The 18,834-nt window shown below is 37.6% G+C and overlaps 1 protein-coding gene across 2 annotated transcripts in view; it reads right to left on the bottom strand.

The window, feature by feature from the left end:
- The window catches only part of LOC115218093 (exosome component 10), a 79,169-nt gene that overhangs the window by 12,239 nt on the left and 48,096 nt on the right, over positions 1-18,834 (bottom strand). For both annotated transcript variants that reach the window (XM_029787879.2, XM_036508044.1), the window contains exons 14-19: positions 18,694-18,817; positions 17,734-17,849; positions 14,549-14,614; positions 11,647-11,706; positions 9,432-9,501; positions 1,473-1,543 (exon numbers count right to left, since the gene is read on the bottom strand). In XM_029787879.2, the coding sequence (XP_029643739.1) occupies positions 1,473-1,543; positions 9,432-9,501; positions 11,647-11,706; positions 14,549-14,614; positions 17,734-17,849; positions 18,694-18,817 (507 nt within the window). The remainder of the gene's footprint in view (positions 1-1,472; positions 1,544-9,431; positions 9,502-11,646; positions 11,707-14,548; positions 14,615-17,733; positions 17,850-18,693; positions 18,818-18,834) is intronic.

Below are 18,834 nucleotides of genomic sequence, written 5' to 3'. Positions count from 1 at the left end.
ACACACACGCGACAGGCTTCTTTCAGTTTCCATCTACCAAGTTCAATCACACAACTTCGGTCGGCCCGAGGTTATAGTAGAAGACACTTCACTTGCCCAAAGTGCCACATAATGGGACTGAACCCGGAACTATAAGGTGAGGAAGCAAGCTTCTTACCACACAGCCACACCTATATGATTAATGAGAGAGAACATGCTTTACTGGCAAACTACCAGGTGTACACCATACAATCTATTAATGAATTATATATATACTAGCAGCTAAGCCCAGTTTCACCTGGTCTGTTTGGATGATGTGGCTGTAATCGTTTTCGGTTAGGCATAATCTATAACAACATTTCTAAACCTTATCATTCTGGGTCCCCTGTTTTGATTGGACCCTCCCCGCTTGTCAGGAAACAGTTCCAGGAGTTGTGAAGAACGAATTTGTACGTATTCTGTTTCTGACAGCTATTCTATTGGACCTCTGTCTAACCATTAAAACATTGATTTAATTATGAACATAGAAAGAAATTATACATTAATCCCTATTTTTGTAAGCAGTTGTATCCGTAAAAATTTTATTTGCAGAGATCAGAAATTGAAAGAAGATATATAAAATGGACGTGTGTGTGTGTGTGTGTGCAGGCGTGCATGCATGCTCGCACGTGTGTATGTGTTTACGATTGTTGATTTACAGAAAAGATGTTAAATTTTTGAAATGCAAATATGTGAATGAAAATTAAGTTCAGACCTCTACATGGGAGCTAGACCTGGTAGAAATAGCAGCCAGATCTCCCTCAAAAACCCTTCTGTTTTATTCCGACAATTCTGCCTATTATGTAGTTTGAATAAGAAACTGTCACTAAAGATTAAGATTATTAATCCCACAAAGAGGTGAAAGAAGAGAGACAGCATAGTGAAAGTTTTGGCTGACTGTCATTCTGTACTCCCTTTGTTGCTAGCGAAATGGTATATGCTGGCTGTGTGAGCAACTAGTTGTTTCAAACAGGGGAATTCCATTAGAAAAAGTTTTAAAATGGATTGTCTCGTTAACTATGGGGGCTAGGAAAAAAATACAAACCGCATTCCAATCTATGCACCCGTCTCCATATGTGTGCCATTTTTCACGCGAATCCACACAGCCATTTGGCTGTGAACCTCAAGACAAGAAAGAATACAACGATAGCCCATGTCCAATTTATATTATAAATATATGAGGGGTGCTGAAAAGTTTCTGGCTTTAAGGGTATCACGAAAGGCTTGGTTGGAGGCCCAACTTTCTGAGTTCTTTTTACAGGGATTAGAAAAACTGAAGGACTGCTATAGTAAGTGTGTGAATCGGAGAGGGGAATATGGTGAATAACATCATAATTAACTAATCTTCCTGTATTTTCTTTTACCCAAAACCAGAGACTTTTCAGCACCCATCTCGTATATGTATGTATATATGTGTGTGTATGTGTATATATATATATATACAGTTGCCTTACCCTGAAAGACAGAGGAATAATTTCTCCAGGATCTTCTTGTGGACTTTCATCATTTACAGACAATTCTGTTTCTGTAAATAAAACAAATGACATCAACAACAAATTACAAACAAGATTCAACTAGTAATTTGTAAGGAACGGCGAATCTCAAAAGTAAATAAAGCAATAAATAATATCATGTAAATATAGAACTGAAACAATCCTGAGAGTCAGAGGCTGGAATTAAATTACATATATCATAATTTTTTTTGTTTTTCTTTTTTTGCAGGGGATGGGTTGTTGTTTTTACTTGTTTCAGTCATTAGACTGTGGCCATGCTGGGGCACCACCTTGAAGAATTTTCAGTTGAATGACTCAAACCCAGTACTTATATTTTTTAAGCCTGGTACTTACTTTGTTAGTCTCTTTCGTAGAACTACTAAGTTACAGGGGTGTAAACGCACTAACACCAGTTGTCAAACGGTGGGACAACCATACACACACACACATCATCATCGTTTAACGTCTGCCTTCCATGGGTTGGACGATTTTGACTGAGGGCTGGTGAGCCAGATGGCTGTACCAAGCTCTAATCTTGATCTGGCAGAGTTTCTACAGCTGGATGCCCTTCCTAACGCCAACCACATATATATATATATTTATATATATACGACAGGCTTCTTTCAGTTTCCATTTACCAAATCCACTCACAAGGCTTTGGTTGGCCTGAGGCTACAGAAGATACTTGTCCAAGGTACCATGCAATGGAACTGAATCCAGAACCATGTGGTTGGAAAGCAAGCTTCTTATTACTCACACACACACACATAGTGCAAAAGTGTATACATATGCATACACTCACACATCATCACCACCATTTTTACATCCAATTTTCCTTGCTGACAAGAGTTGGGGGCACATCGTAGCTTAGCTCAGTTCATATTTGAAGTTACTGTCCACCAAGATACATCAGAGCCCATGTCTTGCTCACAAATTCTATTTTGGGGCTTGCTGACCTTCCTGTCCTTAATCATTGCCTCTCTCTTATCATGGACCCAGCACTAGAGAGGGTCACTAAGAAATCCTCTCTACTCATTTCCTATTTGTCAGTTTGCCATCATCAGACCATTCTTTCATCTGCAGTTAGCCTAAAAGAGACCTCCCTTGTGGAGGTAAGGGATAATATACAGCTGGCATAATTGACATCCAGTATATTACTGGTACATATTGGTACATATTTTATCAATGCCGGGAGAATAAACAGCAAAGTAAATTTCCATAAGTACTGTCCATTAACCTATTATCATAAGTGAAATTGCAATACTGTTAAACATCTAATTAACACTCTACTAATTACTAATTAACAATTAAGCTGTGTATTTTCCAACATTTTCTAAATTAGAATGTTTGTGTGCTGTTAGATGTGTTATGGTGATGTCATTGTTTAACCACAGGTCAGTCATCAATGAGCAAACCTATGATCAAAAGGCATTCCAGCTATGACCATCCCATTTTTTTCTAACGCTAAGACTACATAGTCCAATGTGGCTTTCCTTTTTTAAATGGTATTGTGTGATTTGAGAGAGATTTGGCTGCTATTTCTAGCAGGTTGAGCAATGCTGATGTTGTTGCTTAGTCCAATGTCAACCTTGATTGAGGAGACATAATCAAAGGCAACACATTTATGGCCACCCTGTCTTTTATTTTGTTAAACAGGTAAGATGACAAAGGACTGAGAGAACTGGCATCTGGCTGTACTTGAGAAGACACGTACCCCACAGCTAAAGTTTTAAGACCAATCCTTCTGGTGATGTAAAGCACTGATGGCAGTTCCACATAAAAGCACTTGTGCGGTACCTCATGAAAGCACCTGTGCAGTGCTATGTAAAAGTGCCCATACAGTGTCATGTAAAAGCACCCGGCACATTCTAAAAAGTGGTTGTTGGTAGGAAGGACATCCAGCTGTAGGAACCATGCCAAATCAAACTAGAATCTGGTACAGACCCACCAGCTTGCCAGCTCTGGTCACTGTCCAACCCATGCCAGCATGGACAATGGATGTTAAATGATGATGATGTTGATGTGCTTAGGTCTACATTATCATGTGCCTTTTCAATTTTTTAAGACAGTATGGTTTTGGCTGCTATTTCTAGCAATCGTATACAGACCATTTGTTTGATCACATGTCAGTTTTCTGATGCAAGTTAAGTTCATACTCCCAACACTTCATACTTTCATGACACCATCCTATAAACATAACAAAAATCTCTTTCATGAGACAAATGCCATTTACATATTGTTACAGTCATGGCTTTAGGCACAAGCAAGACTATAGGTGCAGGGATGGCTGTGTGGTAAGAAGAGTGCTTCACAACCACATGTTCTGGATTCTCTTCCATTGTGTGGCACATTGCACAAGTGTCTACTTAAGCCCCCAGGCCAACCAAAGCCTTCAGAGTGGATGTGGTAGACAGAAACTGAAAGAAGGTCATCGTTTATATATCATCATCATCGTTTAACATCCGCCTTCCATGCTAGCATAGGTGGGACAGTTCACAAGAGCCAGCCAAGCAGAAGCCTGCACCAGGCTTCTGTGACTGTTTTGACAGGATTTTTACAACTGGGTGCCCTCCCTGACAGCAACCACTCAGCAGAGTGGACTTAATGCTTTTTACATGGCATATCATCATCATCATCGTTTAACATCCGCTTTCCATGCTAGCGTGAGTTGGACGGCATATATATATATATATATATATAAAAATTTAGCAATTAAGGACAACTACTTAATAAGGAAAACTTAACAAGAAATTGTCAGGTAGATAGCGTGAAAGACCTCATAAGAGAAAAAATTTCGAAAATAATTATTTCTTATTGAACATATTAATTTATATATAGAGGGCATTATACATACATGCCAGAGGGCATTATACATACATGCCACACGCTAAGAGGGACAATTAGTCATTTCTACCAAAATTTTACTAATCCCACCGAATGCAATTTTTCAAAGTAAGACATTTAAAAAAATATAGACCTGTATCACAGTGATTTCATACTTACGTATTCATCAGCAGGCCTGGACGTATCATAAATAAACGACCCTGCCTCGCTTAAGCCGATCAGCTAACTGATCAACATCAACGAAGCACATGGGTGAGTTTACATATATTACATCCGGTAATGGCAGACTTTTACGAATTGCATTTCGGGAAAGGAAAAGTTTTTTCGGAATAAAAATTTAGCAATTAAGGACAACTACTTAATAAGGAAAACTTAACAAGAAATTGTCAGGTAGATAGCGTGAAAGACCTCATAAGAGAAAAAATTTCGAAAATAATTATTTCTTATTGAACATATTAATTTATATATAGAGGGCATTATACATACATGCCAGAGGGCATTATACATACATGCCACACGCTAAGAGGGACAATTAGTCATTTCTACCAAATATTTTACTAATTTTACTAATTTTACTTTGAAAAATTGCATTCGGTGGGATTAGTAAAATTTTTGGCAGAAATGACTAATTGTCCCTCTTAGCGTGTGGCATGTATGTATAATGCCCTCTGGCATGTATGTATAATGCCCTCTATATATAAATTTATATATATATATATATATATATATATATATATATATATATATTACAGTAAAGACCCCCTCTGGTCATGAATGTTCATGGGGACTGCATCTAGAAAGTTACCCTCCGAGGCACAAGTCCATGCAAGGTTTTTTATGGAAGACCAGTAGTCACCCATGCATACCAGCCTTTTCTCTGCATGCCACTAATGTTATCCAAGAGAAAGGCAAAGGCCAATACAGCTTGCTTCCAGTGACATCACAACTCATTTCTATAGCTGAGTAAACTAGAGTAATGTGAAAGGAAGTGTCTTGCTCAAGAACACAGCACAGTCCAGGAATCAAACTCACTGCCTCATGATTGTGAGCCCAATGCTCTAACCACTAAACCAGGTGCCTATAAATATATATATTTGCTGTGCTTGAGACGACACATCAAGCTAAGTAAAGCAAAATTGTGGCTGTCTATACATACAAGCATGTCTTTTGCATCCTATCCCTCTCTCAACCAAGAGATTCTAGTCTTGTGGGCTCGTGGGTACTGTCACCAACATAAAAGCATAGGTGCATGTGCCATGTATAAGCACCTGTGCCAGTGTCACATAAAAGTGCCCATACCACATAAAAGCACCCAGTACACTCTTTATAATGGTTAGGAACAGTATCCAGCCATGGAAAACATGCCAAAATAGACAAATGGAGCCAGGGCAGCTCTCCAGCTGACCAACTCCTGTCAAACTGTCCAACCCATACCATTATGGAGAAGAGATATTAAAAGATGAGATGACAATATATATATATAAATAAACAATAATAAATCTCTGAGCGAGGTATAAACAGTAGCTGCAAGACATCGTGAAGTATATTAACCCTTAAGGGTTAGCCACATTTAAGTGGCAAATATACTTCATGATATATATAAATATATATGAATAAATAAATATATACATATGTGTGTGTATGTATATATATATATAAAGATTAAAGTAGTGAGGAAAGGCAAACAATTAGTCAAGGCAGGACTAGGGTATTTGATTTCATTTAATTCAATCTAAAAATTTAGCTATATGACAAATGGTAAAAATGGTACAAAACTAGTAAAGATAGTATCTTTTTGTACCATTTCTACCATTTGTCACGTAGCTAAATATTGAGATTGAATTAAATGAAATCAAATGCCCTAGTCTGGCTGACTCAAAGGGAAGCTACCATTAGCCATTTTTTGAACAAGACATTCATACAACCACAACTTCAACCACTGTTCTGACTGGAATTTTGATGGCACCTATTTGAGCACTCAAAATGCATACCTATTATTTTGAGACACCTTAACCTAAACTCCTCTTATCTTCTGTGTGTGTGTGTGTGTGTGTGCGTGTGTAGTTCAGATTTACTGAAAACAAAATACGAAAACAGGTGAAAAAACAAGCAGATCCATTAGTTTTACACTAATATCATCATCATCGTTTGACGTCTGTTTTCCATGCTGGCATGTGTTGGATGGTTTGCCTGGCGCAGCCTACTAGTTTGCCAGTCCCCAATCTGATCTGGCAAGATTTCTACAGCTGGATGCCCTTCCTAATGCCAACCACTCCAAGAGTGTAGTGGGTGCTTTTTACATGTCATATATATTTATATCTATTTATATTTATTTATTTTTATTTTGGCATTAGGAAGGGCATCCAGCAGTAGAAACTCTGCCAAATCAAGATTGGAGCCTGGTGCAGCCATCTGGTTCGCCAGCCCTCAGTCAAAATCGTCCAACCCATGCTAGCATGGAAAGCAGACGTTAAACGATGATGATGATGATGATGATGATCCACAAGTTTTTTTTATTTTCTCTCTGTTTACTTTTTCTTATTCTTTTCTGCTGAAGAGCATAAGCTCAAAACATAAAAGATTTTTCACTTTTCTGAGCATCAAATACACCTGCTTGTTGTTCATACACCTGTCTTCGGCTTTTTTTTTCTACAAATTTCAACTATGTACATAGATATATATTTATGTAAGTGTGCCTGCATTACTGTCTCCTTGCCTTGCCTTTACATGACTATTGCAAACAAATCATCATTATGCAAGCAGTGTCCTTTGTTTCCAATCTTCCATGGAGACATGTCAAGTCATGTAGAAATATTAGCTTACTTGGAAACAGGAAGGACATCTGGCTGTAAAAAAATCCACCTCAACAAATTCCATCTGACCCATTGAACAATGGAAAAGTGGATGGCAAACAATGATGATGATGATGAAATTTTATTAATTCTGTTTTCTTTTACATGTTTCTGTCAATCGATTGTGGCCATGCTGGGGCACTTATTCTATCAGTCTCTTTTGCTAAACTGCTAGGCTGCAGCAACAATAACAGATCAACACCAGTTGCCAAGCTGTGACAAGACAAAGACACAGACACACACAGATTCACACACATACACACATTCACACAGAAACACGTACAGCAGGCTTCTACACAGTTTCCATCACTTACAATTCACTCATATGGCATTGGTCAGCCCAAGGCTAAAGCAAAAGACACTTGTTGAAAGAGGCAAAGAGTGGGAGAGAACCTGGAACTACATGGTTCAGAAGTGAACATCTAAACCATACAATCATGTCTGCACCCAATATTGTTTGTTCTGCTGTTTCAGATCATTATTAGTTTTTTAGAATTCTAAGGATTTTCTTTCTGTTATATATTTTTAGTTCAGGCTTACAAATAAATTTTCTGACAACTCCAAAAGTTGGAAAAGGAACAGACTAACACCAGAGACCACACATCTTGAAATATAATAATACCTTCCTTCAATGTAGAGACAATATTAAATAACTATCATAATTTTTTCTAGAAATTGTGTGTAATTATTACACTGAGTAACAAGATTTTTGTCCTTGAGCAGAAACTGTTATTCCCTATTTGCTTATCCCCAACAAAGTATGAAAAATGGCTAGTATTTCCTTCAAACTTTGCTTTTGTTACATTCATTCAAACCCTAAAGAATCCCTCTCAACACATGGCTATGATGCTCCCCCACTATTCCTTCACATGATCAGTGATGCACATTTTGTCAGTCACTAAGATATATGCTCAAGATATTGTCAGCTTCTAAAAGACATGCTCAAGTGGTAAAGGTCAAGCAACTGAGAAGCAAATCTGTGGTATTGAGCAGAATATTTGTTATAAGGATATTTCTGCTTCAGCAACTCAGTGCTGAATCAGTCTAAAATGTAATGGAAAATAGGTCAGTTTCAAAACACTGATGTCCAGGTCGCAAAAGCAAAATTCGAAGAGAATAGTAGTGATTTGCTTTGATTTCTAGATAGAAGCAAATAGGAAATAACACTTACTGACCAAAGACAAAAAAAAATGAAAAATTTTGTTAGTCTAGCTGAGAACAGGGGAAGACAACTGCACTATTTTAGTTATCAAACTTGAATTTTTGGTTCATGTGACCTTTGATGCATATCATCATGTACATAAATTTTAAATCAAACTCATCAATGTCACGGATCTAGGAATGGAGAAAAGCTGTACTCTTAGAGTTCTAGCCACGGGCTACCTATACCCCATTTGATGTAACAATTATAGAAATAAATAACAACTATATTCAATGTCCAACATATTCACATTCTGTCATGTTATTTGAAGAAATATTCCACCCAATATAATGAGAGCAAAATACTTGATGTTTAAATGCAAAAAAATATTTCCTTCTATACATATATATCAGTATTTGAATATATTGAAGGCAGCAGGCTGGTAGAATCATTAGAATGCCAGGTAAAATGCTTAGCAGTATTTCATCCTTCCTTACATTCTGAGTTCTAATTCCGATAAGGTCAACCTTTCGTCCTTTTGGAGTTGACGAAATGAGTACCAATTGAGCACTGGGGTCAATGTAATAGACTTAGCCCCCATCCCGAACATGCTGGCCTTGTGCCAAAATTTGAAACCAATATTTGAATATATTTTGTACCATTAACACCAACAGCCATCAATACTAACTACTACAGCCACAAACATTAACTGCTATAACCCACAATACTAACTACTATAACCACCAACACTAACTACAATATAGCTACCAATACTAATTACTATAAGCACCAATACTTATTAGCATAACCACTAATACTTATTACTATAGCTGAAAATACTAACAACCAACAATCCTCTTCATCAGTGTGCATGTTCTAACAAGGTCTTGGAATTGTTTACAGTTTATCTATTTTAACATTTCAAAATACTTATTTAAAATCAGAATTCATTGAAGTGAAATAACTGAATAAATTGTATTTTCTCCAACTTTGAAAATGATGTGGTGGTTTTTATTACCTTCCCTTATACTTCAACACTGAAACAAAAATTCTCAAATTAAATTTAGATGTAACTATAATTACCTTTATTTGACGTTGATTCTGAACAAATCTTTTTCTTCGGTTTTTGCTTCTTTAAAAGTTTCCAGTGTTTCTATAGAAAGGAAATGTAAATATATAAATCAGTTGCCAGTACCGCCTGACTGGCCCCTGCCAGAGCAACCAACTGGCTTCCGTGCCAATGGCACATAAAAGGGCACCATTCAAGCGTGATCGTAACCAAAGTCGCCTTACTGGCACCTGTGCTGGTGGCATGTGTTAAAGGATTCGAGCGAGGTCATTGCCAGTACCGCCTGACTGGCTCCCGTGCCGGTGGCACATAAAAAGCACCCACTACACTCTCGGAGTGGTTGGCGTTAGGAAGGGCATCCAGCTGTAGAAACTCTGCCAAATCAAGATTGGAGCCTGGTGCAACCATCTGGTTCGCCAGCTCTCAGTCAAAATCGTCCAACCCATGCTAGCATGGAAAGCAGATGTTAAACGATGATGATGATGATATATATATACATATATATATATATAAAGCTTTTTAGTCATGTGATGCATATGGATGAGGACAGCTGCATAAAGAAGTGCCAAGCTAACTGTGGAGGGTACCTGTGGAAGGAGTAGACCAGGTAGATGTGGGACAAAGGGTGAGAAAGGATCTTCAGACACTGGACCACACTGAGGAAATGACAAGGGACCAGGAGATGTGACAATTTGCTGTACTTGATAAGATACATCAGGCTAGGTAAAACTACTGTCTTTCACACGTACAGGCTTATCCTTTCGGGTGTGAGTGCCACTTAAAAAGTACCCATGCTAGTGCTGCTTTAACACACCTGTGCCAGTGAAGCATAAACGCAACCATGTCGGTGGCATGTAAAAAGCACCCAGCACACTCTGTTAAGTAGTTGTTGTTAGGAAGGCCATCCAGTCATACAAAACCATGCCACAACAGATAGTTGGAGTCCATATAGCTTCCTGCTAGCCAGTTCCATGTGAAACTGTCCAACCCATGCCAGCATGGAAAGCAGACATTAAATGATGATGATGAAAGCATTAACATAAACAAACAAAAGGTAAAACAAGCCATTTAAGCAGCTTCCTATGAGAACAACTGGTTGGCTTAAAATGGCAGACAAATCTATCTCATTACCTTCAAAAAAGAAGGTCACTTTGTGTAATGTAGTTATAGACAGATACACAATGCCTGAATCATGTAGAACATTTGATCAAAGCTGACCTTGAACTCTAACAAACAATAAACTGAAACCCCTTTGCTGAGTCCCTTATTGCTTCAATTTCTTTTTTATTTGCTTGAGGAAGGAGCAGGCCCTCAAAGATTGGTTAATTCATGCCATTAATGTTTCCTTTGAACCCTTATAAGTCAATACTTGCAGGAGAGATAGGAACAGGGTGGGAAATCCAGAAGTCCAAAGAGTGGGTTGGAAATGTCCAAGTGAGGGTGATATAAACCCAGTTAGCTCTGAGGGGAAGAGGCCTTAAAATAGCAGTAGAAAAGGCAGAGAGAGGGGATAAAATGCATAGGGACTGGAGGCTGGAGAACGTCTGAGAGTCACACTATGCCAGCTCGTCAAGGGACCCTTTTCTGGATGCAATCTAGGATGACTTTAAAATCTTAGCCATGCACCAAACGCAAAAGATCACGTGATCACATGGCCGACCAGGCTATCGCTGGTCACAATGTACATTTGCATTGTTTCAGCCTTCAAATGCCACCACCCTGCTGGCTAGGCAAGCAGGCCAACAATACTCACTGATTGAAAGGGGAACTGGAGTAATGTGAGATGAAGTGTTTTGCTCAAGAACACAATGCACCACCCACTCGGAGACTCAAACCCACAATCTGGCGATTGTGAGTGCCACAGCCCAACTACTAGGCCATGCACCTTCACAGTGAGAAGAGATGAATCATAGATTTCTCAGACAGCTCGCTGGTACCTTACCAACTTCACTATCCAAACTCTCTTGTGACATGGCCAACACATGATATTCTGAGGAGGATTTGATCAAATTCTGTATTGTTAAATGTTGGTAGTGAACCCAGATCCATGTGGTTGGGAAGCAAGCTTCCTACCATACAGCCACGCCTGTGTCTATGTGTGTATATAAATAAAATATGCATGTGCATATATATGTGTGTATACATATATGTATAAACGTGTATGTATACATATATGTGTGTATACATATTTATGTGTGTATATAAAAAAACATGAAAGGAAACACTGACCTCAATTTCAACATCTGTAGATTTGCTATTTTCTTCTTCACTTTGATTAACAGGAAAGAACTAAAAAAAGAAACACAAAACAATAATATAAACATATTCCAGAAAATAGCAAGAATGTCTGGGGAAAGTCATTCTCTTTCAGTGCCTTATGATTTAACACACTCACCAGTAAAATTTCCAATTATTTATTTTTTATTTTTCTAAAATTTTCATTGCATCTTGCAACCCTTTCATTAGTTTAGCCTCAGCTGCCTGTTCAGTGTGTGTATCAGATCTTTGAAAGCCAGTATGTATATCAGATCTTTCAAAACTATTGAAAAGGTTGCAAGACGCAACGAAAATTTTAGAAAAATAAAAAAAGAAATAAGTAGAAATTTTACCAGTGAGTGTGTTAAATTATAAGGCACTAAAAGAGAATGAATCTCTCCAGACACAACAGAAAATGCTTCAACACACGAACTCACATAAAGAATCTTGCAAACTGAATCCAAAAACGAAATAAAGCAAGAATATCTTTGTTCCAAAATGTTAGCAGCCATCTCTGTAATGTCTGCTATTTCACTATAACCAAAGCCTCACAAGTAAATGTCTCAAAGACTTTAATGACTTCACACAAAAACAAATGTTAAATATGTTTTGAAACTTCGAAGAAATAGCACCATGTTGACTTCAGTTTCACAATGTTTTGCCTTTTTGCCATTCTTGTTCTAAATGAAAGCAAACTTAAGATGACTGCAATAGCAGTGGTTTAGCCCTAGGCAGCCTTCATCCAGTAGACCTCTGTCTAAAGCCATTCCAACTACGATCTTATCATTTTCTAATCATTGTATAGTACTACACCCAAGTTTGCTCTGGCTCAGGATGGTAGTAACTGTCAAGGGTCCTAGTTATGGGTCAAATAGCAAGAGGTGGTCCTATAGCTAAGATATACAACACTCAGATGAGAGCTGGTCTTTACATAGGTGTCAGACAGGCCCACTGCTGTATGGACATGTCCTAATGTTATGTGAACCAGTGTCCCCAGCCCACCCACCATGCCAAGGGTTAAATGGATCCTGTACTTCAAGGATAAGAAGTCTGGAAAGCAAGAGACTATCAAAGTAAACTTTAAATAAGATAGCAGAAAGTAATGAGAAACCACTGCTGTATGTTTCTCAGCAAAATCATGAATCTCCAGGCTTTGGCATGGAAGCCCACAGTCATCAATGCCTGTAGGCAAGACACATGGAAAGTAAGTGTATCAAGAACTACATTATCCAATGTGTCTTTCATTCTTTCCTAGTTTAAGACTAGAGTGTAATTTGGGGAAATATGCTTCTCATATCATTATTTATGAACAATAGCGTCGTTGGTTACAGATCATTGGTTCACAGCACTTGTGATCATTGGTTCACATACACAAGGGAGCATATGTAACATGGTGCTGAACAAATATAACAATGGATTTTGTTTAACAAACACTGTCTTTTGGTTTTAGTTTTCTCAGATGTTAACATTCTTCAGAAAACAACAGCAAACAATATCTACGCCCACCCACCTGTCACAAGCTTGTCATGGCTGAAAGGGGATTAACATTTTACATCTGATCAGGATTTATACTTTGAATTATCATTAGAGATGGCTTTCAAAGATCTGATACACACACTGAACAGACAACTGAGTAGAATTAGATATTTAAGTACATAACATAAGTGAGGAGAGGCGTAAAAACTGAAATGAAGAAAGCAAGTTTGGCTTTTTGATCAACTCCACCTCCTCTTTTGAGGACTGAATGCAGGTCTGGAATGCTGGACAATGACCCAAAGAATACAATCACAGACACAAGCAGCCAAAATGGGATTCCTCTGAAAGATCCCTGGAGTAACATTATTCAACAAAGTTGGAGATTAGGGAGTCTCTCTAGTCAAGCACTACTTCTTCACACTGAGAGGTCAAATTTCCATATTACAGACATGTGATTAGAATATCGCAGGAAAGAATCAAAAGACGGATTCTTCAAACCGAGCCAGCTGACAGGAGATCCAAGTTTGGATAATATCTAGAGTTTCAGTTGGTCATGCTTGAGAATCCATCAGGAAAGTCTAATGACAGTTGCTTCTGATAGAACTCTATAGAAGAGGTACCTAAGGACATTAACTCCACAGCTCTCCCAGGAATGGTGGGCAGAGTAGACGGATATATGTACAAACACACAAACAATAATGATGGTGAACTGATGATGAGGAGATGAATGTGAAAATGAAAGTAATACTGAAGATTATGGGAATGATTATGGTACATACCCTTTACTTTATCTGAGATAATTCAGTCACAGAATTAAAGCATTGTTGTATAGCAGTAAGGTCTGGACAATAGCAGACATTGAAGCAATTCTGTTGTGCTGTAGTGTATTTTGGACAATACCGGAAACACTAACCAAAGAGAGAAATGATGTACGTCACTCCTTTCTAGGTTTTATACTTGGATTCATTTTCCACATTTAACGGCTTTTTTCCATTCAGGCATGGTTGGATGTACATCAAATTAAAAGAGTATAGACCTTCTCAGATGACAGAATTTTAATACAAAAAAAAAATCCTTCTATTTGAGCTTTCTCTGAAGGCTAAATATACCACATGCCATTCTGTTGCATTACAGAGATAAAGCCACACAGCCTTATTATGATGGATGAGCTTACCAAAGGCATACATTCTAAAAGCTTTGTGTGATAACTGATTTAATTATGCTGATGACCTTTTCCCATAGAGAAGGGACCAGTGATTAAAGCAGATTAGCCTGTATTGCATGCACAACATATCTTACATTGTGAACTGGATTACCTTTTATAGAAATGGAAGATGTGGTGGTGGTGGTGATGATGATGACACTGATGATACAAAAGACAACATCTACAGTAACTTACCATAGTAAAAGGGCTCTTAAAAGATTCCTTTAGATCTGCAGCAATATTTTTATTCTGAGAATTTTTCTGCAAAATTGAAAAATATTTATGAAATTATTTAATCTGGGTAGAAAAGATAGAAATATACAAGCTGTACTGGTATATGTTAATGCATGGTATACAGATGTGTTTATTAGTATGTGGTAGTGTGTACAAGTGTGTGTTAGCATGAAGTATAGTATATGTACAAGAGTGTGTTAACATGTGGCACTGCATAGTATTGTATAATAGCAAGTACTCATGTGTGTTGGCATGTACCAGTGTTAGCATACTATAGAACAGTCATAGACAAGCTGCAGTCCATAGGACTTTCTAATGGCACACCTAATGAAAAATTAGCTTGAATTTTGTTTTAGTAGCACAGCCCACCTGATGATGAGCTACGTATTGTATAGCCTACCTCAAGGAAAAAGGTTGTACATGCCTATGTTCAAGTATGTTAGCATAATGCAGTCTATAATTACCAAAGCTTTCTACAATTAAATCCACCTTGAGATTCCAATAAATAAAAATAATTTTTTATCTTTTGTTTCAGTCATTTGACTGTAGCCATGTTGGGGCACCACTTTGAAGGGTTTTAGTCAAACAAAATGACCCCAGGATTTTTTTAAAGCCTAATACTTATTTTATCAGTCTCTTTTGCTAAACTTTTAAGTTATGGGGACATAAAGACACCAACACTGGCTGTCAAGCAGTGATGAGAGGACAAACACAGACACAAAGGCAGACACACACACACACACACACACATATACACACAAGGGGCTTCCAGTTTTTATCTACCAAATCCACTAACAAGGCTTTGGTCAGCCCGAGGCTATATTAGAAAACACTTGCCCGAGGTGCCACACAGTAGGACTGAACCCAGAACCATGTGGTTGGGAAATCTCAAAACCCTACATTGTCTTCACATTGCCCAATGTCCTCTTCTGCTTCTTCCAGTAACACAATTGTTTACGTCATTCATGCAGAAAAACCAAAAACAGACGTAAAAATTAAACTTCAAATCCTACAATATTAACAGGAACTATTTTAGCACTTCAACAGTTGCTCCATTTTTACAGAATTCAAGAAAGAAGACCCATACTAAAACCAATACTGCTGCTGATGATGATGATGCTACTGCTATATAGAGAAACATTTATGGCTAAAGTTAAGACAAGGACATGCACTTACAATAGAATGGACATATGTTCTGTGCTTCCTCTCTACCTCTTCTAAAGCTATCTATAAGGGTGGGGTGTACAGTCAATTTAGTTAATACCCAGTACTTCACTAATATCTAAATAATCAATCCCTAAAGGATGGAAGGCAAAGTCAATCACAGCAGGAATTGTTGAACTCAGAGCGTAAAGATATGCTGAAATAACACAAAGCATTTTGTTTGGAACTCTACTGATTTTCATATTCTTTTCCATTAATAATAATAATAATCCTTTCTATTATAGGCACAGGGCTTGAAATTTAGGGAAGGGGAACAGTCAATTACATCAATCCCAGTACTTGACTGGTACTTAATTTATCAACCCCAAAAGGATGAAAAGTAAAGTCGACCATGGCAGAATTTGAATTCAGAATGTAAAGACAGACAAAATGCTGCTAAGCAAGGTATGCCAATGATTCTGCCAGCTCACCACCTTAATTATAATTTTTTCTACTATAGGCACAAGGCCTGAAATTTTGTGGGAAGGGGACTAGTCGATTACATTGACCCCAGTGTTTCACTGGTACTTAATTTATTGACCCCAAAAGGATGAAAGCAAAGTCAACAGCATCAGCATAATAACCATTACTTCCCCTACCACACATCATTAACACTTCTCTCTCTCTTTTCTTTTCTTCTTTCTCTCTCGCTCTTTGCTTTTCCCTTCCATTAGTCATGTAACAGTGTAACATATTTTGGCCTTAGTGTATTAATATATAGATTCTTTCAACAACAGAAACAAGGCCAGAAATTTGAGGGGAGGGGGCAGTGCCAGTCAATTACATCGATCCCAGTGCTCAACCAGTAGTTATTTTATTAACCCTGAAAGGATGAAAGCAAAGTTGACCTCAGTGGAATTTGAACTCAGAATGAAAAGACATGAACTGCTGCTAGGCATTTTCCCTGGCATGCTAACGATTCTGCCACTTTGCCACCTTATAACAATAATAATTATACAGTTCTATATTTAAGAGATGAGGAATTATGTACATTATTTACATTTGACAGATATTTGTCATCATCTTGTTTGTTGTTAATACGTTTCGGCTGATATACCCTCTAGCCTTCATCAGGTGTCTTGGGGAAATTTCGAACCTGGGTTCTCATTCCTAAGGTATTTTTCGATGTTATTATTATTATTATTATTATCATTATTATTCAGGTCACTGCTAGGAATCGAACTCAGAATCTTGAGGTTAGTAGCCTGTGCTCTCAACCACTATGCCATATGCCTATGGGCATAAGGTCATGGCACTGACCCTTCTAAGTCATGAATAAAAATTAGAAAGTAACAAAGAAAAACTGTCATCCACAGCAAAAACTGGGTGCAGGGATGTCAATACAACTGACCATACTCAATACCCATGACAAGTACTAGTTGTGTGAGAGTCAGTGCTATTGACTAGTCATTCCCTGCCTATAAAAACTGGCCGTATGACAGTCTGTACTACTAGTTATGTTTAGTCCCTACTCCTACAAAAACTAGTTTTGTAGTGAATGAAATACTACAGGCGGTAATAAGTCCCTTCTACAAAAACTTGCTGCATAGGGGTCAGGGCTACTGACTATGTTAAGTACCACACAACAGACACTAGTTTTATAGGGCTCAATACTACTGACTAGTCAGTCCCTTGATACAAAAAATAACTATACAAGGGTTATTACTACTGAATCCACCCACAAAAACTAGATTTATAGGGATCAATGTTGTTGACTATAGTCAGTACCCTGCTATAAAAACTTAATTGTATAAGGGTCAGTATCACTGACCCCTAGCTATAAAAACTAGTTTTGAAGGAATCAGTACTGTTGACTAGTTAGTCCCTTTGCACACCCACACCACCCCACAAAAACTAGTTATGTGAGAGGACACAAAAAAACAAAAAACAAACACAAAAGTGATGGTGTATCATTAATAAAATAGTGGTAGTTGTATATTTACCGCTGAGAACCAGTCAAATGCCGAAAGGAAGGGATGTTCTTTAAGATTCATGATAGAATTATCAGAAAGTTCAGCACCATTTAATTTGTTGGCCATCAGAGTATCTTCGAAATTGTCTTTAAATACAAGTCATCATAATATATTAATCATCACTGTCATCATCATAAACAACATTATCATCATCAACAACACAAAGCAATGAAATGGCAAAAACAACAGTATACTGAAAAAAAAACTATTTACAATATTTAGTCACATTTTTTGTAGTCTGAGTTCAAATCCTGCACAGGTCACTCATTCCTCCAGTTGACAAACTAATAACCAGTAATATACTGAAGATTACCCCAATCAAATATACCAGCTCCCAGTAGATTTATGGCTTTATACCAATTTGACTTCAGGCCAATGTGACCACATAGCAAAGGGACCTTCTATCAATGTGGCCATGTGCCAATGTTAGAAAATGATAGCAAACACAGCAGTGGGTGGTGGATAAAAACTGATGCAGCACCAAATGAAATACCTCACAGGTTTTGATAATGTCCCTTTACATTCCAGCCAACTTCAAATCTCACCAGAGCTGATTTACATTTTCTTCTGTTCAGAGTATATAAAAGAAATATCAGCTATACACTAGGAGCTGGTTAAACTAACACACCTCTACTCCAAAATGTATTACTTTGTACCTATATTAAGCTATCATCTAAACTTACTAAATCTATATTTCAACAGCTACTGTGTACAGTCGCATATGAACAAGGTACATAACTCCAGTCACTCCTATCTAATATCAACTGCAGTGTAACAATACCTACAGTGGAAACATCAAGGTTATTAGAGGTCATTTATAATTCAATAGGAAGAGGTGTTCTGAAAGGAAAGACATAGGTAAATAGACAAATCCAACAAAAATAAAGATGGTGTTGAATAAAACGCAGAGCAAAAATGAAATGACATTACCTGGTTCATTATCTTTGTTATTAATTTGATGAGATAAATCATGTGGATATTCTAAAAGTTTGTTCATATCGTACTTTGGGTCGATGGAAACAGATTCTTTCTTCTCAGGAACAACACCACGTTGCTGTAAATTAGAGCATT

Source organism: Octopus sinensis, linkage group LG12, assembly GCF_006345805.1.
Source record: "Octopus sinensis linkage group LG12, ASM634580v1, whole genome shotgun sequence".
NCBI classification, from domain to species: Eukaryota; Metazoa; Mollusca; class Cephalopoda; order Octopoda; family Octopodidae; genus Octopus; species Octopus sinensis.
Note: the sequence above shows the minus strand (reverse complement) of the source record. Positions and strands in the feature narration are given on the sequence as shown.